At 42.7% G+C, this 26,081-nt stretch overlaps 1 protein-coding gene across 2 annotated transcripts in view; it reads right to left on the bottom strand.

Moving 5' to 3' along the window:
* CDKL1 (cyclin dependent kinase like 1) overlaps positions 1 to 26,081 on the bottom strand; it is a 61,227-nt gene that overhangs the window by 3,076 nt on the left and 32,070 nt on the right. For both annotated transcript variants that reach the window (XM_058738987.1, XM_058738988.1), the window contains exons 3-9: positions 22,664 to 22,785; positions 11,580 to 11,652; positions 9,082 to 9,172; positions 8,269 to 8,469; positions 5,735 to 5,817; positions 2,867 to 2,923; positions 1,146 to 1,301 (exon numbers count right to left, since the gene is read on the bottom strand). In XM_058738987.1, the coding sequence (XP_058594970.1) occupies positions 1,146 to 1,301; positions 2,867 to 2,923; positions 5,735 to 5,817; positions 8,269 to 8,469; positions 9,082 to 9,172; positions 11,580 to 11,652; positions 22,664 to 22,785 (783 nt within the window). The remainder of the gene's footprint in view (positions 1 to 1,145; positions 1,302 to 2,866; positions 2,924 to 5,734; positions 5,818 to 8,268; positions 8,470 to 9,081; positions 9,173 to 11,579; positions 11,653 to 22,663; positions 22,786 to 26,081) is intronic.

Here is a 26,081-nt window from a genome sequence, read left to right on the forward strand (position 1 = left end):
ACCCAGGAGTCCCTGAACAGAGGTCACTTTTTAATACTTCAAACAGTTGAATCCTTCAGGGCCTATATACAATACACTAATTAATTAGCGGGCTTCCCTATTCTTTCAAGTAAAAATATTTGCATCAAGACTCTCTACTCTTGAACACAGATCAACAGCAAGTTCAGTGGTAATTTGGGGTGGGTGGGGGTGGGGAGTCTAATTCTGGCATGTTTTCCTACCTGGGTCATATATGACAGAATAAAATAAAGCTTTCTTAATTTTGTAACTCTGGTCTATCTTTGGACCCCGCAGTTCATGCTCTACCTGTTTCTAATGGATTGTCCATCCCCTTCTCTCCTCCAAACCTCACATAAACAACCCGGATGCCATTCAGCATGCTGGGCAGTGGGGTCTGCAAAGGGAAAGACTAAGGCATAATAATTTATAGATTAAGGGCTACCTAGGCAGATCCAGAAATGACCAGGAGTAGCCAGCTCATCTTAGTTGTGGTTCTAACCACAGTCTATTCTAAGTTACTACAGCTTTTGGCTTGTAACAGGCTAACACTTAAGGGAAGGCTATTTTGCCACTTTATACCAGTCTTTTTCTTCACAGGCTCCCTGTGTGCAGCTTGGATGCTGTTCTCTGGTTAAATAAGCTGTTCTGATATCACTGAGAGCACTCGTCACTGTATCTACTGGAGTCAACTCTGATGATTAAAGGAACAGAGGGGAAAACAGGTCCATTTTTGGATAAACCTGGAACGTCAATCAATACTGAAAGTAAACATGATGACAGAGAGCTGCCTGGGATAAATCTGACTTCATTCTCCAAAGCACAAAAAGCAAGCTCAGCGGGGCTCACGCTCCTGTACCTGAGACCCATGCTCGTGCACAACAAAACCCCTCTGTGGCAGCAGGGAACTGCAGGGCAAGCACGCCTTCGGGATTCAGGGAGAAGGGGGTCCTTGGAGGCAGATGTCTCGGTGCCCTGGTTGACAGATCATATGCCCATCACCGTGCTCTGCAAGGAAGGTGCTGGAGCTGCAAGCCGCTGTTACCGCCCCGAGAATAGATACAGACTCCCTGCACCAGGTGGCAGGCATGAGGTCATTGGAAACTACAACCCCAGGACACTTGTGTAAAGCAGTGCCCCATTTTTACCCCAGGCAGGTGCTTTCGGCTCTGTCTCAGCGTCTTCCTTATTGGTCTGTCACGCTCTTTTGCTGAATCCCCTGTTTCTCTGAGGCTGTCAAAATACGGGTGCTGCAACAGCTGTTCACATGTCATTCTCTCAGCAGGATTCATGTGGAGACAGCCCTAAAAGAACAGACAAGTCTCCATTCTTCTTTAAAATTGTATTAACTTACTGAAATCAATTTTTTTTTCTTTGACAGATCAAACCCTTCATTTGGGAACAGGAAGGAGGAAAAGTAGGAGAAACACACCAAACATGCTTTTGGTTCCTTCCACAATTATTCCTAAATGAGTAACCACATAATAAGTAAATAGATAGGTTCTAGGATTAGTAACAAAAAAATCATTTTCTCCACCTTGCCCTGTTCTGGAGGCAGTTGGTGCTCTGCCCTGAGGGAGTAAGATAGGATTTTTGAGTTTGCCTCAGTATCCAACGGGAATAATCCACATAACCAGTTTGGTCCTTTGTGTATACTTTGTAAAAATTTGGGTTTTTATTTAAAAAATTCATACCCACACATGGTAAAAATAAAATGTATACAGAACACAGCAAAGTCTCCTTGTTATGCCCAGAATTCGTGATCCCCAAAGACCACTAGGGAGCCGAGTCCGATGCAAAAGCAAAAGAGCCTTTATTCGAGCTAGCTCGAGCTCAATCCCCTACCTGCACCGACGCAGCGGTGAGATACAGGGGAGAGAGAGCGAGTTTCAAAAGGACAAAGGTTTTATTGGGGCCTAGGGGCAGTTGGTGAGGTAACGGCTATGGCCTCAGCCGATTGGCTGGGGAAGGGTCCTGGGGAAGGGTCCGAGTCCTGTTAGGCAGGTGAGGGGGGGGGTTACTCAAGGGGAGGAGGTGTGGTCAAGGTGAAGGACACAGAACAAGATGGAGTCCGCTGGCATAGGCCCGCCCTTTCATCCTCACAGCTCTAGTTCTTCCATTCCTCCTTCCAGATTCAGCTGTTCCTTTTTTTCTGGTATATTCTTCCAGAAATAGTCCATGCATTACAGTATATATATGCATGTATGGAAGGAGAAGCATAGTATACATGCCCTTAGATTGCATCATTCTGAACTATTTGCTTAGCCATTAAGTACACCATAGGGTTCATACTTGAGTAGATGAAATCTCACAATTATATACCCCAAGGAACTGTCTCCGTTTTTTGGTTTTTGGTTTTTTTTTTTTTTTTTTTGGTTATATTACAAATGCATCAGTAAATGCATTAAATACTTTGAAATGGGTAGGGCATGGACTATAACTTGAAAATGTTTTAGTTGGTACTCGATTTTACATAAGAGCTATAGATCTCTGAAAATGTATATACAAATCAAGTTTTAAAATCAAAACCTACTTCTGATATACTAGGGAGTTGACTATTTAAATGAATCCTATGGCCCAACATTTTTTGAAGAAAAGGATCCCTGCATAAAACAAGTACTATCCATCTGAAATTTCTGTAACTTAGATTTTAAATACAGTATGTTGGGTTTAGTTTAAAGTGACAAACACCTACAGATGTTTTCATTGTAACAATGTAAATAAAAATTCAACGTATTTATACTTCCCAAAGGAGAAGGAGAATTCTAAAAGGAACACTTTTCAATTCATGGACTGATATAAATCATTTAGACTCCCCAATGACACCAGCTACTGTGTGCTTCCGGTCTGTTAGAAGCTATGATTTTACCTTTAAGAGCCCCAGGGCCAGAGAAGAGATGTTTGGAAATTTTAATTCAAGTGGTTCCTGTTTAAAAAAAAAAAAAAAAAGAAGAAGAAAAGGGGGTTTTATTTACAGTATGTATTCAAAGCTAAGGTGACATCAGGCTGAATGTCTTCTGAGTAACAGAAGCATCTTCCTGGCACCTTTCCTGCCTCCCCCACCCACCTCCCAGCTGAAACAAGGCCTGTTTCACAAGCTCCTTCTCTCCGCCTCCAAATTTCTTTTCCAAATTTTCCTCCTCACCACTCCCTTCACTTCCCAAAGAAATGGTGCAGGTAGCAAATTATGAGGGAGCATTCACGGGAGAAAGAAACGCACTTGTGAAGCAACTGTTATTTTTTTTTTTTTCTGCCTCACTTTCTATAACTTGCCTTAGAGTAATTTTTGGCACTTACATTGGCATTTAAAAGAGGCCCTAATTTTTGCATCTATTGACATTTACATAAGGAAGCTTCAAAATAGATTTTTCCTCCCTACCTAGGTGAACAGATGCTTCTTGGTTTTCTGGAATAAACACTGGTTTCTCCTCCCACAAGAGCCTGCTGTTTCCCTGATCATCCTGCTGTTTAAAGAGTCTCTGGGGCAGACATTCATCAATCTCCCTCTGGCCATATAAGGCTATTTTGCTCCAGTCACATGCTGGAGGCAATCAGGAATAACAAGCACTATAAAGCAAGAGGAATGCTGAATGTCAGGGGGCCAGACAGGCCAGTTAAAGAGATACACCACTAACAGAGGCTAAGTAAGGAGGGCAGCTGAATGGAGTGCATCGCATGTATAAAGAGATGGCAGATGTGCGCTGCAGGGACTGGCCAGGCTCATCTAATGCAATACCACTCTTAAGTGCTGTGGTCAAGCTTAAGAGCACAGCACGGTGTTATTTTTGCACAGGGAATCAGCCCCCAACACTCAAATTCCGAGTGTGCACTTACTAATCACCGTAAGGGTAAGAGATAAGAGCCTCAGTTTTGGAGTTCCCTAAGATCACCAGGAAAAAAAAAAAATCCTACAGCAGATTTGTATTAGAACCTTGAGAGTAGCCTCCCCCACCCCCAACTATATCTTAAATATTTCTCTTGCCTTTTGTGTGTGTTAAATCTGGGCACTGCTAGGGATTGACATGACATTGCTGACCCTGAGCTCTGCTGTCTCAGCAACAACGCCTGGCCTGGGATGAGGCCTGCTGGTTAGCTGTGATAGGAGAGCCCATTCTGCCCGCTTAGCTGGTTTCCCAGTGCCAGAGGCAAGCAGGCCTCCCTCCAGCAGGATGACTGACCGGCAGAGGGACTCTGGGCACAGATAGATGTTCAACCAGTGCAACCCCCGCATTACTTCTTCCTGTGTTTCTGTCAACAGGAAATCCCCTGCAGGACAACCTCTGGGAGACCCTGGGAAGCCTTTTGCACTTATGAAACCCCGGGTTGTTCATGAGTCTTCACTGTAAGACAAGCGAAGAGGAAATCACTAAGGGATATTTAGTGTGGAACTGGGAATGTCCAGGTCACAAGGGAGCCAGCTGGGTCACCTCCCATATGCCAGGTGTCATTCCTGCCTCTCGGTCCCAGCATGCTCCCAGCATGACCCACTTTTCCTATTTGTAGTGGTGCCGGAGAAGGAGGCAGCACGGGAAGGTGAAAGCCTTCACCATGGGACAGGCCAGGAGGATGAGTGAACACAGAGCTCAAATGGAGCTTGACAGAACTTCCATCTGGAAACTGAGCAATTAGAGGCTTAGTTTCAGTTTGAAAGTACCTTCCTTAGACGGTAGAAACTCAGGATTTCACAAACGTTAATTGTGCTCTGAGATGTTTTTGATTATAATACAGGCTCATTGGAAGACACCCAAAAGTATTTTTTTTAAAAACCATAAAGAAAGAAAGAAATCATGCCACCACAAAGAGATACCCACTGTTAATATTTTGGTATATAACCTTGCAGCCATTTATTTCACAAATGTAAAAAACTTTGTGTGATTTTCCAGAAGTGGTCACGTTTTATTTATATATGTAAATGTATGTGTACATACATACATACATTGTGCATTTATTAAACATTTATTAAAATTATGTCAAATGATTAGTACTGTTTATAGCCTTTTTCATTTAACAATACATTGTGGACTTTTTATTCAGGTGAATAATAAATCTAATTATTTTTACTGGCTATGTGGCATTTCTATTGTAGAGATACATCATAACTTACATGATGAATCCCCTATGGATGGAACACTAAAGGAAATAATTTCTAATGTCACATATTGATGCCTCTGTCTGATGGTTTCACTGCAATAAATTCTTGAAAGTGTGTTAAGAGTATGCACATTTAAAATTTTTCAATTTTAAAAAATGAGTATTTTCTCCACATTGGCTGTAGAGGAGAGATACCAGAATGAGGCTTGCCAAGCAAGTTCATTATGGTTTCCCACCATGGTCTGGGCAGTAAGAGTACAGTAGAGTAGGGGACTTGGGCAATGCTGGATTTTCCTCCTGGATAAGTCACTGTGTGAGGTACCTAGCTTCAGCTGCTGAAAACAAGGCAGGACAGGAGAAGGCAGGCAGTTCTGCATTTCTGTCCAACATGCTGGCTAACCTCTGCTATCAGCAACTTCTAAATTGGTATTGAAGGCCAGGGTCTTGCTAGCAATTTGCCCCAATTTTCTTTTTCACTCTTAAATGGACTTTCCAGTGCAGAGTGGGCCATGGCACTAAGGCAGGCGAGTAACTACCAAAACCTCGTTAGTCTGCAACTCCCCATATAAAGAGAATGATTACCATTTAAACACCCTGGTAACCTTAGCCTCCATATTCAGAGCTCTTTCCAAAATGGGTCACTCACCATATCCTCAGGGTCTGGAATTTTCACCCCGCTGAAGTACTGATTCGTACTAAATACTTGCTGGTGTCTAGGAATGAGATCTCCTTTGGACAAGAAGAAAGAGATTGGTTAGCAAGGGCTGATTTACGGTTTGTCTCCGTCAGTGCTGGGTCTGTGCCTACCACCAGTGAAGGCTGTAGTCTGCTCTTTCAATCAGAGGGAGATGTTGAGGCAACCCTCAACAACATGTACTAAGACCTCAGTGGATGAAGCACCATGTTAGGTGTAGAGAAGGCATGCACAGAAACTGAAGGCTATGAGGTTCTTGCCCCTCAAAGACTCACAATGTATTTGAGGAATCCAAACAACTCAGAAGCATACACACACACACACACACACACACACACACACACAATAATGCCTTTTAAAAAAATAGCCAATGTGCAACAAATACAAAGCAAAATCATATCAACTGAATTCTGATGGGTGGATATAAAAGGGTACTGGCCTACCCACTTAGAACAGTGCCCGACACATACAAGCAGTCAATAAATATCTGAGGATAAAAGCAAGGGAAAAAGGAAGAGAGGAAAGAAGAAAGAGGGATGAAAGGAGGGAAGGAAGGAGGAGGGGTAGGAGGAGGAAAAGAAGGTAAGAAGGCAAGAAGAAATCATGGAAGATCTTCTAGCTAGAAGGAATTCATTTCCAAATTGGAACCACCTTTTCTTGTTTCATCAAATAGTGATCACTTGGAAATCCCATTTTACTTACTGCTTAGAAAGCATTTATAATACAAATCAATGAAACAAAAGAAGTGTTTCTTTTTTTTTTTTTAATTTTTTTTTTCAACGTTTTTTATTTATTTTTGGGACAGAGAGAGACAGAGCATGAACGGGGGAGGGGCAGAGAGAGAGGGAGACACAGAATCGGAAACAGGCTCCAGGCTCCGAGCCATCAGCCCAGAGCCTGACGCGGGGCTCGAACTCACGGACCACGAGATCGTGACCTGGCTGAAGTCGGATGCCTAACCGACTGCGCCACCCAGGCGCCCCAAAAGAAGTGTTTCTATATTCTGGAGGATAAGGTGAGGCTCATCCTACCCACAATTCAGCCAAATCAGCTAAAACCACCCTTGTGTAAAATTCTAGGGATATTACATGTGAAGAGGAATTTTGTTCCGAGAATACCAGGAGATACTCAGCAGGGTGCCCCTGGGGTACACCCAGGCCCACTTCCCAAAGCAGAGTGAACGACAAAAACCTCCCAATCAGGGACCCAGAAATACTGCTAACCCAGAAACTGGAGTTTCCACCCCAGGGTATCAAGTTGTCTAATTTTACAGATTTGTTTTGGAACTTTACCTCTCATGCAAATCCAAAAACTGTTGTCTTGCCCCATTTTGTACAAGCAGCCAAAACAACTCTCTACTACCTTGCCCCGGATCTCAGTGAACTTCATCATGAGCACACTGCTTGTATCTTAACAACTTTCTTCCATCAGGGTGCTGGAAGTGGAGACACAAGAGGGTGCCCTGAAACAAAGGAAGGCTGAGTGCCCCTGGAATCGCTCCAAGGTGCCTTACATACTACTCAAAAAAACCCATCAGCAAATACCTACTGCCTACTATGTGCAGATATTGGTGGAGGAAATCTAGAAATGTAAGACATGATCTCACCCTCAGGTAGCTTACAGTATCTTTGGGGAGATAAAAGTACAAGACAAGACAGGGTGATGGTAGATGCTCCAAGAGTTTAGAGGAGGAAGTTTGCTTTAAATTGGGGAGTAGTAGCAATTCCCTGACTTTTGAAGAAGGCAGTCACTGCTTATAGATCTTTTTATCCATTCCTCTCCAAGTCTCTCTTCTCCTCCCCTTCCCTCCCCCATCCCACCCCAAGAGTAGAGAGAAAGACAACGAAAGTGACACCAGAAGATCCAGCCTTTCTTCCTGACACTTAGAAGGTTTAGAATCTTCTATAGCATCTCAGTGATCCAATCTAGCCTGGCAGGCTAGAGTGAAGGATACCCAAAGAATAAATTACAATAATAAAGAATAAATCCTAATAAATGAAATCCTAATAAATGAAATAAAACACAGTAGCATTCTGTAAACTGTTAGGCCCATACAGAAACATAGCTTTTACTGTTGCTATGATCATTATTCAGAGTTTAACTTGATCCAAACTATGCTGAAGAGAGAAGAACCTTGTGTCCTTTTGAACAATCGGTATGTATTCACTCTAGTTAATTCTTTTTATTAAAAAACAAACGTGGACAACTTTTTCCTGTTTGTTTTTTTTTTTTAAATAATCTGTATGCCCAAGGTGGGCTCAAACTCACAACCCCGAGATCAAGAGTTGCATGCTCTACTGACTGAGTCAGCCAGGCACCCCCAAATGTGGACACCTTTAGTGGAATTATTTAAGTGAGGCTTCTAGAGTACCCCTCCTTTGTGACTGTAAAGGGCATCTTATGAGACTGGGAACTTGGCTCCGTCCTGTATTGACACGGGTCAAACTATTCAGTTTCCCAAAAGGCATAACAAAAACACCACTTACCCAAGGTTTTCCTAATCAGATAGAGCTGATCCACATCTGATTTCCCCGGCCACAGAGGCACCCCTGACAGCAGCTCAGCAAAGACACAGCCAACAGCCCACACGTCTACTGGGGGGCCGTACTGGGTGTCCCCCACCAATAGTTCCGGGGAGCGGTACCACCTGGTAGCCACATAGTCTGTGTAGTAGTCACTTGGTCCAGCTGGCCAGTGATGGTACATGGAAAACAGAGAGAGAGCAGTGGAAGACTGGAATCAAAACAGGGAGGGGGAAGACCTAAGAAATCAAGCTTGTGCCCCATCTTGTGGCTTTTGTAAATCAATGGTTCTCCATACTGGTTGCATATTAAAATCAATAACGTAGTATTTGTTAAATTACTAACGCTTGGGCCCCATCTCAGTCCAGTGAAACCAGAACTCCTGGGGGAGAGCCTGGTGAGTTCTCAGTGTAGTTTTTATAGTTATAGTTAATAGTTCCCCAGATGATTCTAATCTGCAGCCAAAGCTGAAAACCACCACTCTTCTAAAATAGTACTTCTGAGATCACTATTTAAGAAAAAAAAAAAAAAAAAAAAAGGTAGAAACCAGGAGAATAACATACTCTTTAATAATAACTACTTTACTGTGGTATAATTTATATAGCATACATTTTTAAGCTACTGTATGTATCTACATGTTTTCAGTAATTGCAGAATTGTAATTTAGGGTATGCTTATGCCCTAAACATATAAGAACTAGATTTTATAGCATCAAGAGCCTTTCTCATGTAAAGAAATCTCTCTTTTACAATTATTTAAGAAAATATCAACACTCACTCAAAAGCCGAGCAAATCCAAAGTCACAAAGCTTAATCACTGAATGTTTTGTGATGAGGATATTTTCTGGCTTCACATCTCTATGTATGCACTAGTCACAAAAATCAAAACAAAAACAGATTATCAAGGAGCAACTATAACGTATGGGATAAATAGAACTCATGAATATTTAGCAAATATCTGAAAAATCATTAAAACCTTGTACTGGCTGTTTGTTTAATAGGCTACAAAATAGCAGCCTAAAATAAATCTAGTACCATACTCATTATAGCCTGAAACACTCCAAGTTCCTAAAGGACCCAAGAGGAGCAAAAAGGAACAAAGAAAAAATGAAAATAGGATAGCCAGATAAACAACAAATAAGTTTTCAGTGTAAGTACATCCCATGAAATATTTGGGACATACTTATACTAAAAAGTTAAGATTGTTTCTCTGAAATTCAAATTTAACTGGGTGTCCTATATTTATTCTGGTAAGCCTAGGTGGAAGGGAAAATGTTAAAAGCCTCTGGGTGAGGCCTGCATCAGGGCTGCAGAAGCTGCAAGTTGATACATAAGCAGAATTCACAGTTCAGTTGTTTAGCTGAGAACAGAACACAGTCCGCCTGGTAAACAGGACAAGCCCTGGGCCTGCTGAGATAAGCTGGGGAAGAGAAGGGCAGGAACCAGAGCTTGCCAAGAGACCTCCCTTCCAGCTCTTGGAATTCATCCTGGCAAGATAAACAAGGGTAGACAGAGCTTAGCCTCTGGGGAGAGTCGCTAGATGTCAGCTCTGTCCCACACACAAGCGTTCTTAGAGCGACATCCACCCCCATGGGACATAGCCCCCACTCCATAACTTAGACTCAAATCACCTGTGGTTTCCAAACCACAGCTGACATTGTTTAACAGGCTAATGTTAGAAGAAAATTGAAGAATCTTCACATGATTTTCTTATTAAATAACAATTCTCTTGGCAAAGAACAAATCAACAACCTAATTAAGGATTACATAAAAACAACATTCGGGTCAAAATCCCAATTTCCAATAATCCTCCCTTCTCCCAAGCATTTTCCTCTCTGGAGAAGAATGTTGGATCCTGCTGCAATCTGAGAGACCCTCTTTAGCTTACAGCTGAAACCCTGGGGTATTCTTGACTTTCTAGAATTTGGAGAGAGGACAGAGGTTCTTCTTGGGCCTGGCCTAGTTCTCCCTCCAAAGGACCTTCAGGGTGAGAGATCAGTGTGCATGTTTCCCCATGGGTATTTATTATTCTTGAAAATCTGGGGGTGGGGGGAGACAATTTCTCAATTATTTTGTTACTATCTATCTGGTTCTCAGCAATTAATGTTTCTGAGATCGCCATTCTTTTCCCACTCGCTTCACATATTACTATAAATGGGTACACCCATGAATATCATGATGACAGATGGTCAGAAGGACTCACAAGCAAGAATATGTTCCTATTCTGTTCTGGGAATTCTTTTACAAGGTTCTACACCCTCCCCACATCAGTACATGTGGCCACCCAGAGCTTCAGGGACTCTCCAGGGAAGAGTGGTATGTGTTGTATTCCTCTTTACTGTCTCTGAGTTTCCCCACCAGGGCCTTTAGGAGGTCTCTCTTGCTCCCCCGTCTTAACACCTGCCTTCAGGAAAGTGCTCACCCCCACTTGCAATAACTAGCAGCATAAGGTGTCCACGCTCTCTGGGATACATGCATTTTGATAAGGATTGTAGCCTTCAGCTGAGTGGAGGCTCCACAGGGGGAAGTGCTGGCGACTTCTGTATTTTCTCCTTCCAGAAAGGCAGTTTCAGAAAAAATCATTTAGGACCTCCTAAGGTAGGGGATTCAGCCCACTGGCTAAATTGAGCCTCGCAGTAGATAGGATATGACATATTGCAGTCAAGGTGCCCTGGTGGCCAAAATGAAGCTCAAATATTGGAATCTGGCTTCTGTGTGCAGGGAGGGGGCAGTGCTGTACTGGAGGGAGCAGTCACTTGCCCAGTGCTCGTGGCATCTTACCACCTGGGCGGCAGCCCCCTGTGCCTCTCACGCAGCCTAGTTCTGGCCACGGCTCTCAGAGGCGTCCGCTGGGCTGCTGTGCTCCAGTGTTGGCATTCTTATCTCACCAACACAGACACCAGCATTTGTGCATGGCGCGTGGGACTCCACCTCCTGCAACTAAACAGGCATGAGCCACCTGGGGCTCCCCTCTCCAGTTTCAGAGCTTTTTGAGGGTGCCAGATCAATGCAGACTCCAGATTCTACTTTAAGCAGTTTCTCACCAATATAAACCTATAACTACTTTCTTAAAATTGTAACAATACATCTTTTATGTAACCTGAACAAGTAAGAATAGCCAGGTTGGCATTTTTAGCCTCTGTTAACCCCAACCAGGTTTCAGAAGATTTGGGTGAAAAATCATATCCACAAAAGTAGGATACAAATTTTGTACAAAGGCTCTACCTCAGCTTAAGGGCAGCCTTCTGATTTTTCAAGGGCGATCATGAGACTTACGTTGTGTTTATGGCAAAAATTTACAGCTTGCAATGTCTGCCAAGTTATGCTCTTCACAAGATGTTCTGGTACCCTAATAAAAAGAAAGAAGCAACATAAACACATTCTTTAGTGTAGCCATGGAACTCAGCTGAAGGAAGGAAGGAAGGAAGGAAGGAAGGAAGGAAGGAAGGAAGGAAGGAAGGAAGGAAAGGAAGGAAGGAAGGAAAGGAAGGAAAGGAAGGAAGGAAGGAAAGGAAGGAAGGAAAGGAAGGAAGGAAGGAAAGGAAGGAAGGAAAGAAAGGAAGAAGAAAGGAAGGAAAAGAAGGAAGGAAAGGAAGGAAGGAAAGAAAGGAAGAAGAAAGGAAGGAAAAGAAGGAAGGAAAGGAAGGAAGGAAAGAAAGGAAGAAGAAAGGAAGGAAAAGAAGGAAGGAAAGGAAGGAAGGAAAGGAAGGAAGAAGGAAGGAAGGAAAGAGTAAACTAAGACAGGCTTACACAGTGACACATACCGTCATCTACCTCACAGAGCAAATCCAAAGTGTAAAGAGCATGTGATCAACACACAGTGGGATTCTAGGGACAGCAAGGTAATAGCAATACTAACATCGACTTCTACAGAAAGGGACCATGAAGACTGAGGGGTTTCCACAAATACTTAGGATCACCTACCTCAAACATCTGTGACACCACTGGAAACCTGCCTGGTAATTTGAGCTCCATTTCTACCAGGAGCTTTTTGTTGATGAAAAGTTAGCTAATACATAGCATAAAAGGTATTGTTGTTTGTTTGCTTTTTTCAAGTGGCTTCAAACTGATGCCTTGACACAGAATTCATCTTTCATGCATGGGCACATGGTTTCTCCAGACTCCCCAGGCAGCATTTTTTTTTTTTTTTAAGTAATGAAGATTTTACTGCCAAGAGGGAAGAGGTTTACACTGCACAGCATGTAACAAAAGTGAATAAGTGGTTCTTTCCCACACTGCTTCTCTCTGGCAGCTAGCCACCTCCCACTCCACATCTCTCTGCCCTGTCCTCTATCACCGTCGTCTACACTTGGTGCCACTGTCCCCAGCCTCCCACTTCTTCCCTGACTCTCAGCTTACATAACCAGGGCAACCAGTAGCCCTGTCAGATGCTTCGTGCGAATTAGGAAAAGACTCCTCTTCTGGGAGCCTTTAAAATATATATCGGGCAATGAGTGAAATGACTACAGAGAGAGTACATTTATTTTTAGAGCCTCCCACCCACCATCCGGACTTACTGTTTTTATGAATCAGACGTTAAACAATGGTGTTATGGTCCTCAGCCAGAACTAATAAGTAAACCAGGGAGGAAACTCTCTCTAGTAGTTGTGTTTAGGTGACCAAAACAAGTCACTTCTAGGCTCTGGGATGGGCCACAAGGCCACTGTTGTCACCAGACCAGATGTTCAGGAAATCCTTTCAAGTAGATCAGAGGATGCTTGAACAGAGGATGGGACAATGTGGAGGAAATGAAGAGGCCACCCCCAGGAAGAGCTGGGACATTTCTGGACCAGAACCATGTCCCTGGGATTGAAGTATCTTCTCTGTAAATTCTCTTCCTTGTCCTAGTGCTACACTGGTACAATGCCAGGAAACTCACCTGTTTAGAAAGAAGGCCTAGAAAAATACAACTAAGAAGAGGGCACTTTAGAGAAAATGCTTCCCCCAGCCTCACCTTCTTGTCCAGAAAAAATATGGAGCATACTTTGATTATTTAATGAATTAAATATTAACATAAGGTTATCAGTGCCAGGCCACTTTGGTCTCTAAAAACATTTCCCTAAAGAAATTATGCAAAAGGAGCACTTAAAAGTAAATTATAACAGCATATTTATTAATACTCCTCTAAAGCTGGGCCCATTATTACACAGTCCTCAAACGTCAAAACCATCCAGTGGTCATCTTGAGTTAGCTACTCACTTCACTTTATTACTCTGTTTCTTCTCTAAAATGCTGGGGGCTCAGAGTCCATCTCTAAGATCCTTCTTAGCTGATGATGATAGGAGGCAAGTTTTTCACTGCTGAAGAAGGGAGTTACAAAGCTAAGAGGGAAATAAATAGAATCCGTTCTGTTGTGTTGGGTTGGAACTGGATACACACGTAGGTACACAGGGTTCTGTGCCAGAAGGGGCACTATCTTCTGTAGCGTGGTCCGGAGAGCTTCTCTGCTTAAGTTAACATTTGAAGTAGTGGTTACGGGAGTGAGAAGTGGCCAGATTTGGGCAATATTTTCAAAATAGAATCTTTAGGATTTCCTGAAAGATTGGATAGGAGAGACAGAAAGGAACCAAGGAATGATACCAAGGTTTCAGCTTGACTAGCTGGTCCATGGTGGGGCTCTTCACTGAGGAGAACGCTGAGGGAAGATCTGGTTTGGGGGAGGAAAGGTGAATATATTGAGATGCTTATTGGACAGCAAAAGAAAGCGTCTGGGTTGGCAGTTCTGAATTCACAAGGGAGGTCAGGCTGGAAATATAAATTTGGGAAGTATATGCATATGGATGATATTTGGAGCCCTAGGGCTAGATGGAAGCCACAGAAGTGAATACAGAAAAAGAAGAGAAGGTCAAAGTCCTGAGGCCCTACAACAGGTGGAGGTCAGAGAGCAGAGAGAGATTCAGCAAGAGACTGGGGTTGAGTATGGGGGAAAATAAGGTGACACTCAGAAAAGCATTGTACCAAAGCCAAGTGAAGGGAGTGTTTCAAAGGACTTGTGGATTAAGACAGTAGGTTGAACAAGCCCATCTAATTTCACTCCCTCTCCAAACCTGACTATAGCCACACTGAGAGGTTTCTTCCAAGACCAAAACCTACATGGTCAGAACAGGAGAAGAGATAATAGCAACACATTCTGGAATTTGGAAAGCAGGCGGATGAATGAAAACCGACGGCAGATCCAAGAAAGCCGAAACCTAAGCCAGAAGAGGAGAGAGTGGAAGACCAACCAATTTGTCCCAAAGAATCCTCCAAAGGTGGGGGTGCACCTCCAAGGGTGCAAGACCTGGCAGCCAAGATCCCTCTGGAAGTGGGAGGGGCAGAGGAGTGTGGAAAATCTGTTTTGGAAACAATGAAATGTCTAGATCCCTTCCCCTATTGTATCCCAGTAGGGAGCACTCTTCCCCCAACCTAGTAGAAGGCTGGAGTTTTGTTTTCTGGAGAGTGTAAAATAGAGGATGTTTGGTACAGTTGAGACGGTGGATACTGTTCCCAAAACAGAGGATTAAATGATTATGTACATACTAACTGGTGAATGCTGAGACTCCCCAGGCTTCTCCCCTCACTGGCTCTAACAAAGCTGGCGGCCAGACTTCACACTTCAAGGAAAATACTGGAAGACTTTTATGGAGAACGCTCAGGAGGAAAGATCTGAAAATTCTGACATTAGGGTTCCCCAGCAAATGAACCAGCCAGATAACCCCACAGTGAAGCCCAGAGCTTCCAATAGCACCCTACTCTTAACCATGGGCATTATCTAATGTCCAAGGAAAGCCTGAAATGAGAAGGGTAGAGATCAAAACAAACAGAAAGAAAACAACTTAAAAGAAACAGAAACCGTGGAGGGTGACGAGAACTTTAAAAAAAGAAAAACAGGGGCACCTGGGTGGCTGAGTCAGTTAAGCATCCGACTTCTGCTCAGGTCATGATCTCATGGTTCATGATGAGATTGAACCCAGTGTCAGGCTCTGTGCTGTCAGCTCAGAGCCTGGAGCCTGCTTCGGATTCTGTGTCTCCTTCTTTCTCTGCCCCTCCCCCGCTCGCACACATGCCCTCTCTCTCTCTCTCTCTCTCAAAAATAAATAAAACATTAAAAATTTTTAAAGAAAAGAAAAAGAAAAAAAGAAAAACATTAATAGAGAAAAGGAAAGCTGTTGCATCCACGAAACAAGAAAAAGACACTATAAAAAAAGCAAAAGGACCAATTAGAGTCCAGAATCCAAATAACAGAAGGCCCAGAACAAGAAAATACAGAAAACAAAGGATAGTAAATCAGTAATAAAACAATTCAAATTTTCTTTCTCAGACAAAAGGAGCCCACCAAGTGCCAGCATAAGGTGTGATAAGCAAGGCCCATGATTTTCATAATGCAGAATTCTGTGAACAAAGAGAGGAAGCTTCTGGAAATAAAAAAAGAAACAGACTTCACAAAGGAGCAGAAAATAGAATGGCAACAGACTTCTTAACACTGGAAGATAGAGGGCACTTCAAAAATGATTTCAAGGGGAGCCTGGGTGGCTCAGGCAGTTAAGTGTCCGACTCTTGATCTCAGTTCAGGTCATGACCTTGTGAGGTCAGCCCTGCATCAGGCCCTGCGTTGAGCGTGGAAACTGCCTGGGATTCTCTCTCTCCCTCTCTCTCTCCCCCTCCCTGCTCATACTCTGTCTCAAAAATAAATATTAAAAAAAATTTTTGAAGGACTATTATTTTCTAAAAAAACAAACATACAAATCTATATTCACCCAAAATACCAATCAACTGTGTGAAAGAATTTTTATTTTTTTTTTTATTTTATTTTTTTTTTATTTTTTTTGAAAGAATTTTTAAATGCAAAGGCAAGACTTCAATCTCTTTTCTATTTTTATTATTTTTTTAATGTTTGTTTATTTTTGAGAGAAAGAGACAGAGTGTGAGCAGGAGAAGGGCAGAAAGAGAGAGGGAGACACAAAAAGGGAAGCAGGCTCCAGGCTCTGAGCTGTCAGCACAGAGCCTGACACAGGGCTTGAACTCACATGTGGTGAGACCATGAACCTGAGCCGAAGTTGGACACCCAACTGACTGAGCCACCCAGGTGCCCCCCCAACTCTCTTTTTTAGACCTCTCATACACCGTTTCTCAGGGAGCCCCTGGAGGAAGCACCCCACCCAAAGAAGTAGACTATAAAAGATTACTTGAAACAGAGAAAACTGGATGCCTGACACACAAGAAGGAAGCAACAGGAATCTCCTGGAGGATAGTTAAGGGAGATGTTCTATGATAACGGCATTCCAGGCATGGAAAACAACTTGTCCAGATTGGAATAGCTGACTCAAGAGCCAGGCATGTTGAGGGTTGTCACCACCATGCCCTCTGCCTTATACCATCTCAAATAAATACGAACATATTTAACAAACAGATGCTTTGGAAGAGTCTACATCCATGTTCAAATTTTGAGTACCAGGCTATACTTTTCTTGTATGCAATTCCATAAACAAAGTCAAGTTATAATAAGAATGGTGTTTGGCAGGCAAAGGATTGGGATGAGGGAAAGTAGGCAGTATGACTACTAGCCTGGGCTAGCTTCTTTGCATCCATCTCCAAATTAGGGGATGGAATTATAAAACAATGCAAGTTATAAAACATATATAATCAGTCCATTTTATCTATTTTTTTTAAAGTTTATTTACTTATTTTGAGAGACAGTGAGAGAGACAGAGAGAGAGAGAGAGAGGGAGAGAGAGAGAGAGGGAGAGAGAGAGAGAGGGAGAGGGAGAGAGAGGGAGAGAGAGAGAGAGAGAGAGAGAGCGAGAGCACATGCAGGGGATAGGCAGAGAGAGAATCCCAAGCAAGCTCTATGCTAACAGCATGAGGTCATCATGACCTGAGCGGAAATCAAGAGTGGGACGCTTAACCGACTGAGCCACCCAGGTGTCCCTAAAGGTAGGTATGTTTGAATCAGGAGATAGTGCCTGAATACTCTTTAAAAAACGCAGAACTGAACGATGTAGAATACAATCTACTTAAATATGGATATACATAGAAAAATAATTAGAAAACTATTTCTCAACCTGTTAATTTTATTTCTATGTTTCTGTGTTGCTTGAAACATTATTGCAACAAACAATGTATCACTTTTAATCTAAAAATAAAGAGTTTTAGTGTTTTATAAAAGTTGTGGAATTCCATTGCCAGAAACTGAAAACTTGGAGTAATAACCTTCCCCCACCAGATGTTCTTTGAACAAACTCCATCAGAGTCAGAGGCAGAACCAGTGGTAATGGGAAAGAATTATTATGTCTGGCTGCACTTACAGAGGGATAGAAAAATGAGGAGGGAATCCAGAAACTAGTCACTTACCAAACTTTGACCGAGGACAGACCAACAGTTTAAGAATAAGTATATTGGGGCGCCTGGGTGGCGCAGTCGGTTAAGCGTCCGACTTCAGCCAGGTCACGATCTCGCGGTCCGTGAGTTTGAGCCCCGCGTCAGGCTCTGGGCTGATGGCTCGGAGCCTGGAGCCTGTTTCCGATTCTGTGTCTCCCTCTTTCTCTGCCCCTCCCCCGTTCATGCTCTGTCTCTCTCTGTCCCAAAAATGAATAAAAAATGTTGAAAAAAAAATTAAAAAAAAAAAAAAGAATAAGTATATTAAGTTCTTCAGAAGATAAGGAACGGTAATATGTTTGTTTGAGGGCAAATATAAACAACATAAGCACCACACTGGAAATTATAATGGATACATATTTATTTCACTGTAGCAGGATACATGTCTTGTGGCACAAACTTGCTTGTTAGTAGCAACATGAATTTGAATCTTTTCCAAAAGCTTTCCAAAGGAGTACAAGAAGTTACAAACATGATGAGGAAATGAATTAGTGTCCATTTCAGATTCAAAGTAGAGACAGGTCTTTTGAGTTTTATTTGTCAGGAATTATTTTTAATGATTAAAATGTAACCACAGTGATACATGCAACATGGGGGAAGTATTTTAAAAAACATAAATAGGGGCACCTGGGTGTCTCAGTCAGTTGAGCATCTGAGTTCAGCTCAGGTCATGATCTCATGGTTTGTGGGTTCAAGCCCCATGTCAGGCTCTCTGCTATCAGCACAGAGCCAGCTTGGGATCCTCTGTCCCCCTCTCTCTCTGCACCTCCCCCACTTGTACTCTCTCTCTCAAAAATAAATAAACATTAAAAAATAAGTAAAATGAAAACTATAACAATCATAATTCAAGGTATCACTATTAAAATATTAAGTGTATTAATTATTTTTCTTTTTTTCTATCTATATATGAATTCTATGAAAAGAAATTATGTATTTTTATTACAGCATTTTTCTTCATTTTGCAATTACTCATGAACATTTTTCTATTTCAGTGTTTGGTTTTTTTTTTTTTTTAACATTTATTTATTTTTGAGAGAGAGAGACAGAGTGCAAGTGGGGGAGGGACAGAGACAGAGGGAGACACAGAATACAAAGCAGGTTCCAGGCTCTGAGCTGTCAGCACAGAGCCCAACATGAGGCTCAAACCCATGAACGGTGAGATCATGACCTGAGCTGAAGTCAGACACTCAAATGACTGAGCCACCCAGGTGCCCCTATTTCAATGTATGTTTTATCTATAAGCATGATTCGTAGTGGCCCCACTGTATTTCATTGTAAAGACATACCATAATTTACTTAACTAACCATCTATTATTGGACATTTCAGTTGTTTCCAATGTTTACACTATAAAAAAAATCCTTTAACGGGGCACTTGGCTGGCTCAGGTGGTAAAGACTGCAACTCTTGATCTCAGGGTCGTGAGTTCAAGCCCCACAGTAGGTGTAGAGCTTACTTAAAATTTTTTTTTAATAAAAAAACCCAGAAAATCCTTTAATAGTAAACACTTGTATAACTAAACCTTTGTGCATATACTCAATTATTTTCTTATGAGAAATTATTAGAAGTAGAGTTGCTTGGTCTAAGATTTGTCTCTAAAGCTGTTAATACACAATGCGGCAAACTGCCCTCTGGACAGGCTGCTCCAGCAGTGTACTGATCATTTCCTTTCACAATATTAGGTTTTAGAATTTTATTTATTTTTTTTAGGTAGGCGCCACGCCCAAAGTGGGACTTGAACTCGCTACCCTGCGATCAAGAGTCACATGTCTACCAACTAAGCAAGCCAGGCTCCCCAGATTTTAGAAGTTTTAATCAAAGTAACTATCTTAAAGTGAAAAATAATCAAAACACTGTTATTATTACCCTTCTTCAAAATCATTTTGTAAGTATCAGTTTATTGGTCTGCTAACTTGGTCATCCCACAACAAGTATTAGGGATATACCAAGTGCCAAGAATTAAGGTACAAGATACTGGGGGTACACAGGGGAGGAAGGCACAGCTCTTGCCCTTGAAGATTTTTACAATTTACTGTGCAAATGGAGTCTGTAATAGAAATAATCCCAGAAGATACTATGGATACCGGAGAAAGGAACTCCTGACTCTTCTCACCGTCAGCTAAAATAGTTGCCACACAGGAGGTCATATTTGAGCCTTATCTGAAGGACAGGCAGGGGTGTGTAGGCAGAGTAGAGAAGGTAGGGCAATGCAGACTGAGAAAGCAACTGTCCTACCGAACGAGGCTCAGAATGGAAATGATTCCATGGGGCAGTGTCACGGTTTATGTGGCAATCTGGTGAGAAATGGGGCTGTGAAACCTGGTGTCCCGTGCTAGGACCACATCAGTAAGCTTTGGGGAGCTATTACAGGGTTTTATAAAGAGGACTGGTAAGATCCGCTTTGTATTTCAGAAATCTGTACTTAGAAATACAAAATGGTGATCACGGGACATTCTGGAGTGAGTGTACAAACCGAAGGAGGACCCCACCTGACACCAGGAAAGCACCAGCATTCACATGCTATCCTTTGTTGATATTATCCAACAGATTAAACATGATGTTGAAGGAGACCTGCGGTCTTCTGACCTCTAGGGTATTAGATCAACAATTCATAGCACTTTAGACCTGAGAGTCCCCTTAAACTTCACCTGGTCCTAAACTCTCATTTTCACAGGTGAGAACACCTGGAAGCAACTTGCCAAAGGTCACATATGTGATGTTGACCCACTTTTACGGGGGATGTACTTATAAAGTGTTATTTTATAATATGAGATTTCTAAGTTGAAAAACAAAAGGTTTCCTATGAATTTCAAAATCTTTGGTTGATGCAGTTTAACGACATTTACTCCTTAATGATGACAAGCAAAAATTTGAAATAGCATTTAAAATACATTGGAAAATTGTCAACTATTCAGTATAATGGAAAGTAACTTCTATTTTTAAAAACAAAAAAAATCCTTAAACTTCAACATAAATGAATATAATTTGGTTTAGAATAAATCTTATTTTTCAAGTTTGCTCATTTATCAGCATTCCTTCAGTCAATCTTCTATTTAACAAACCACAGCACATCATCATTTGGAAATGTTGCTTGTATTTAACCTCACATGTATCTACTGGTCCTTCCCTTACCCACCTCCATATTAAAGCACTTTCTATTTCCTGGAACATACATAACATATTTTCACCAGTGGAGTTAAAAAAAAAATCTGCTTCCAAACTCTAATTGCTCCTTGTCCTGTCCTTTTTTCTTCTGCTCAAACTATATGCCAAAAAAGAATTGACTCCCAACTGCTTTCAGCCCCCCACTGATCAGTGTTTCCAAATGACTCAACCTAACATGATTCATCAAGCTCCCTGCAACATCTCCCTAGCAGCACATAGCCAGGAGTAATTTATAATAATAGGTTAAACTGAAATGTCAGTTGCAAGCTATCAAAAGAGCAAATATCAACATACTAACAGTTTTCCTCCCTTGAACACATAATTTCTCTGTATCAATGACTTTCTGAAGAGAAGTGTCTGTTCTCTGGGCTCTCTCTGGCTGTGTAAATTAACACGAAAAGCCTATGCCATGGTCACTCACAAACCACAAGCTGCTTTAATCCTATTTGTCTGGATATCACGGCTGATCACATAACTACCACCACGTGGCAAAGAGCAAACACTTGGCCAGAGTTTGAAAGCATTGTTGAGAGAGCCACAGGCTCCAGTCACGGGGTGTGATTGTGAGCAGGGATGGGGCACCAGTCCACCATTCTGATACACGAGGCCACTCTGCATATTGTCCTCAGCCAAAGCTGGGCTCCCAGGAGCACAGCAAAAGGAGGGGATGGGCTATCCTTCCCTGCTCACATGTTTTAAGTCTTCTCACTATTCAACTCAAAGGCCACCTCCTCCAGGAAGTCTTCTTGGATCCACATTGAATCCTATCCTCCAGGTCTGCTAAACATTCTACCCTCTCCATCTGGCCACAGTGATCAGCCTCCAGGATAGCTCCATCACTTGAACTGAAGCAGAGTCTTCCAATGACTTTATATGCAGATGCTACCTTCTTCTAGAACTTTCTTTCCTCTAGAATACCTACATAGGTTGATAAAAGCCCGTGGCAATGCTTCCTATTTCGTATTTTCCCCTTCTATCGCATACCATTGCCACATACTCTCCCAAAGCCACCTTATAAGACTCCTCTGCAAGGCAGAGTGAAGCCACCACAGAGAAGAGTTGGGAGAGAGAGAAAATGCACCACTGATGGTGCTTTAAGCATCCAGTTGAGGAGTGGGTGGATGCCCAAGTCCAGCATGCACTCTGCTTACTCTGGCAAGAGGCTACTGTCAACCAGAGGAAGGGACACACATACTTTTTTGTGTGTTTTTTTTCCTTTTTTCAAACAAAAGCTCTGTCTGCTCACCAAGCCTTCCTGTAATGCACACAAAGCAGCTGGCCATGACAAAAAGGGGTGTGTGATAAGGTCACCAGAGCCCCCAAGTCATGCCATCCTTCCCGGCCACAGCCACCCCAACATTCCTTTTTCACCTACACTTGCCTTAAGTGGGTTCTTGCCACCTGTAACCAAAGAATTCCTGACCAAGACAGCAGACCAGACTCCCAGATCGCTTCAGCTGAAGTGTTACGTTTGTTTTCGCCTTAAGCCTCCTATTGGCCATCGTCTTTGGACTCTTGCCTTCAATCTCTGAGTCCTTACACCTCCCTAGTCAGGCACGACTAACCGGTAATCTTCCTTTTCTTTCTTAAAGACCAAGAGGGCTTCTATGCACAGATAATATAACAAAGAAATGAAGTTCAACCTAATAATGCTGCTGCTTTCTTCATGAAAACAATTAGTTATGACCCGCTTCCCAGCCTTTTCAGTAACTCTTCTGCTGTCAGGCCCAGCAGCGGAGTAAACCTGTTCTTGCCCGATCTGCAAAAGAGGCCATTGCTAATTTTCCCTCACGAATCCTGGAGTGTGGTGCCGTGTTTCATTTGTAAGGGATGGATCACTCACCCTCTTTGGTGTCTGTCCAACTCATGGAGAACGGTGTGGTCACAGTACTCAAACACCAGGTGAAGCTTCCGCTTCCTTCTGAAGACTTCGATAAGGTTAACCAGGTTGGGATGCTTGAGTTGCTGAAAACACAAAAAGCAAGGTGCTAAGCTGGGGCCGTGAAAGACCGCTTTCTCCAACTTTGATCCAATTAAAAGAGAGCTGTTTGTCCTTTGGGAACTTTCTTGTCTTGGACTGAAGGAGGCTGTAAACAGTATGATCTTACTTCTCTCGAGGAGCTGTTTGTCAGCGGCTTGTAAATAATTACAGCATAAGGGCACCTGGGTGGCTCAGTCGGTTAAGCCTCTGACTTTGGCTCAGGTCATGATCTCAGGGTTCGTGAGTTCAAGCCCCACGTCAGGCTCTGTGCTGTCCGTGAGGAGCCTGCTTCAGATCCTCTATCCCCAGCTCTCTCTCAGCTCCTCCCCCACTTGTGCACTCTCTCTCTCAAAAATAAAGATTAAAAAGAAATTAAAAATAAAAACAAAGTTATAAAAAAAATGATTACAGCATAACCTAGGTGGTTGGTGAAGGCAAAGAGAGAGATGGGAAGGCCAGAAAAGAAAGGAGAATGAAAAAGAGGGGGCGATATTTAGTTAATGCAAGTTCATCTTCAGATGAGGATCAAATGTCCCTTCCTAAAGAGGTGTCTTTGGACCTCCCCAGGCTGGTTCGGTGTCCCTGTATGTCTCCTAACCCCCCTGAACTATGTCTCCTTGGCAATCCTTTGGAATTACTAAGATCATTCATATGATTGTTTAACATCCTCTGCTGTCAATAGATACAATATTCCATGAAAAAAAGAATCATGACCTCAGGATTCTCCTGTTGCCTCAAAACGATGTGGCTGTACTCCCAGCCCAGGGCTTTGCACATAATAGATGGGGGGGGTGCCTGGGTGGCTCAGTCGGTTAAGCATAATAGACATTTGATAATTATTTGTGAAAGAAGGAGTAAATCATGTTTCCTAGCTTGATGAAACATTTTAAGACAGAAAAATGATGTGCCTGAAGGTGTGCATGTAGAGGAAAAAAAAAAAAGTGGGGAATCAATGTTGTGTTGCCAAAGATAAACCTTGCACTTAGCTTCCTGGACGCTTCTGTCCATAATCCTATCCGAAGCACTACAACTAGGCAAACTAATAATTGTGAAGGGAGACACAGTGATTAACTTTCTCCAGGACGTGAAGGCCTCCAGGCGCTGGTCTAAGAAACAAAAGAAGGAGCCATAAGGCTTCCTAAGGCCTGTCCTAGAAGCCAGGGGACACTACTTCCGCTTCATTCTAGAAGTCCAAGAAAACAAAGCACAAGGCTCAGCCCTGAAGAAGCCCGGGATGAAGTACCTCAGGCAGAGAGGCCCAGGTGTCCTCGCTGAGCTCATTCCCCAGCCGCCGCCAACTTAAATTCAGCTGCCTGAGTGAACCGGGCAAGACTGACTGAAGGAACCTTTCCCCAAGCCACAGAATTGTGAGAAATAAAACATCACTCTTGCTTGAAACTACTAAGTTTATGCTGCAGTGGAGAACCTGTACCAGCTCACAGGGGGACTTTTGAAACCACAGATGTGTAGGCCCCATGCCCAGAGACACTGAATTGGTCTTAGGGGCCAAGCATCTTGTTTTCTCTCAAAATTCTCCAGGTGATTCAAGAGGTAGCCAGAGGTATTAATCACAGATGAGCAGATACTTCATAAAAGGTAAAAAAGGTAGAAGGAGAAAAAGTGAAGATCTTGAACTGCATGTGATATTCGTACGCGCAGTGAGAAGAGAAGCAGCCAGCAAGGGAAATACTAAACGAGACAGGTATTTTCTCGCTTTCTTTGTAAAATCCCTCTGTAACCATCTTCAAGATATGAAATTCTTCCCGTAGATATTACACTTGGTAAAACAAAGCCACGATACTCTAAGGGCCATTAGTCCCAGGTGGGCCTTAGAACAGAGGGCCCTACAAACTATAAAATCTCTTATTTATGTTAACATACCTGGAAACGTTTACCCTGAAGTAACATTTTCCAGACAGAGTAGGGCAGATCTGACTACTGTCTTGAACTAAAAAAAAAAAAACTGCACGGACTTAGATGTCTCAAACAGCAAACAATCAGCTCAAAGGGCCGAAACAGTAGCATTACGACATAATTAGCAGAAAGCAGGGGTTTTCTTTCAGGCTCTGAAAAATCGCTGTCCACAGGTCCAGACTTCAATTCTTAGATTCTTTTAATTTTCCATGTTCAGTATGCAGTCCTCATTTATATCTCCAGCCAGCCTTTGAAGCACAAGTACAGATAGATCAATTCTACCCAAATGAATACCTTCTCTGGATACCAAGACTGGTGCCCCCACCTTGTCATGTGCACATCTGCAGGGATTGTGGCAGGGTGCTGCTACCTCAGGATAAACCCCAAATGTCCTCTCAGTTTGGCTTCTGCTTATGTCTCCAGCCTCATCTCTCATAACTTCCCCCCAAAGGCCCTGAACTTCACTCACTTCCTTGAAGGCTGGTGCTCCCTTTCCTCTCAGGACCTGCTCACCTGGCTCTCTCTCTGGAACACTCCCTTCATCCGGATGTCACTTTCTCTGTCTGGCTTCCTCCCCCCCAACCCTGATGCACCTAGTGGGCCCTAACCAGGCGCTGTAGTGCTGGAGCCCGAGCGTGGGTACCCCGTGAGAGGTGAAGGGCACTGTTACAACAGTATCCACTGAACCAAGGGGGACCAAACATATACTACACCCGTCTTTCTATTACTATACACCTTTGCAAAGCCAAAACCCTAGTAACTGTAAGATAGTCTCTTCAGATAACACGTAGATTCTTTCCAATTTGTGGCTGTTGTAAGTAAGGTTTTGGTGAGCAAATTACTCACTGGTTGACCTTAACTTTGAATACATTCACTTCAGGCCTCAACCTCCATCAGTGAGAGCAGGAAGCTCAAGGGTTGCTGTGATAATGCCACACAAGGAGCACTCAACAGTGTCAGTTGAGTACAGTAGCCTCTTCGTGAAGGGTAACTGCTGATATTATTATTTGGAGTTAAATCTATTTTTACATAGGATGATTTTCTCTACTCAGAGTATTCAACAGCTACTTATTGATTTTAGTGTGCATGAGATAAAGTCTTAAGGACATAGAGACAAAGTGAGTCATGCCCCTACCCTCCAAGAGCCTAGAATCTAAGAGGGAAAGGAGATACTGAACAAGTAATTACAGCTATGATAAATGCCACCAAAAGCAAGGCAAGGGTGCCTAGTTTGCGGATGGTGGGTGGTCCAGGGAAGATCTTGAGGAAGTTAGGTAGACACTATCTAGAGCACCAAAAATACAGCTTTATGGCTCTAGAGATGGCCAAATTGCTTTCCAAAAGGATCATAGATATTTACACCTAG

Source organism: Neofelis nebulosa, chromosome 7 (assembly GCF_028018385.1).
Source record: "Neofelis nebulosa isolate mNeoNeb1 chromosome 7, mNeoNeb1.pri, whole genome shotgun sequence".
NCBI classification, from domain to species: Eukaryota; Metazoa; Chordata; class Mammalia; order Carnivora; family Felidae; genus Neofelis; species Neofelis nebulosa.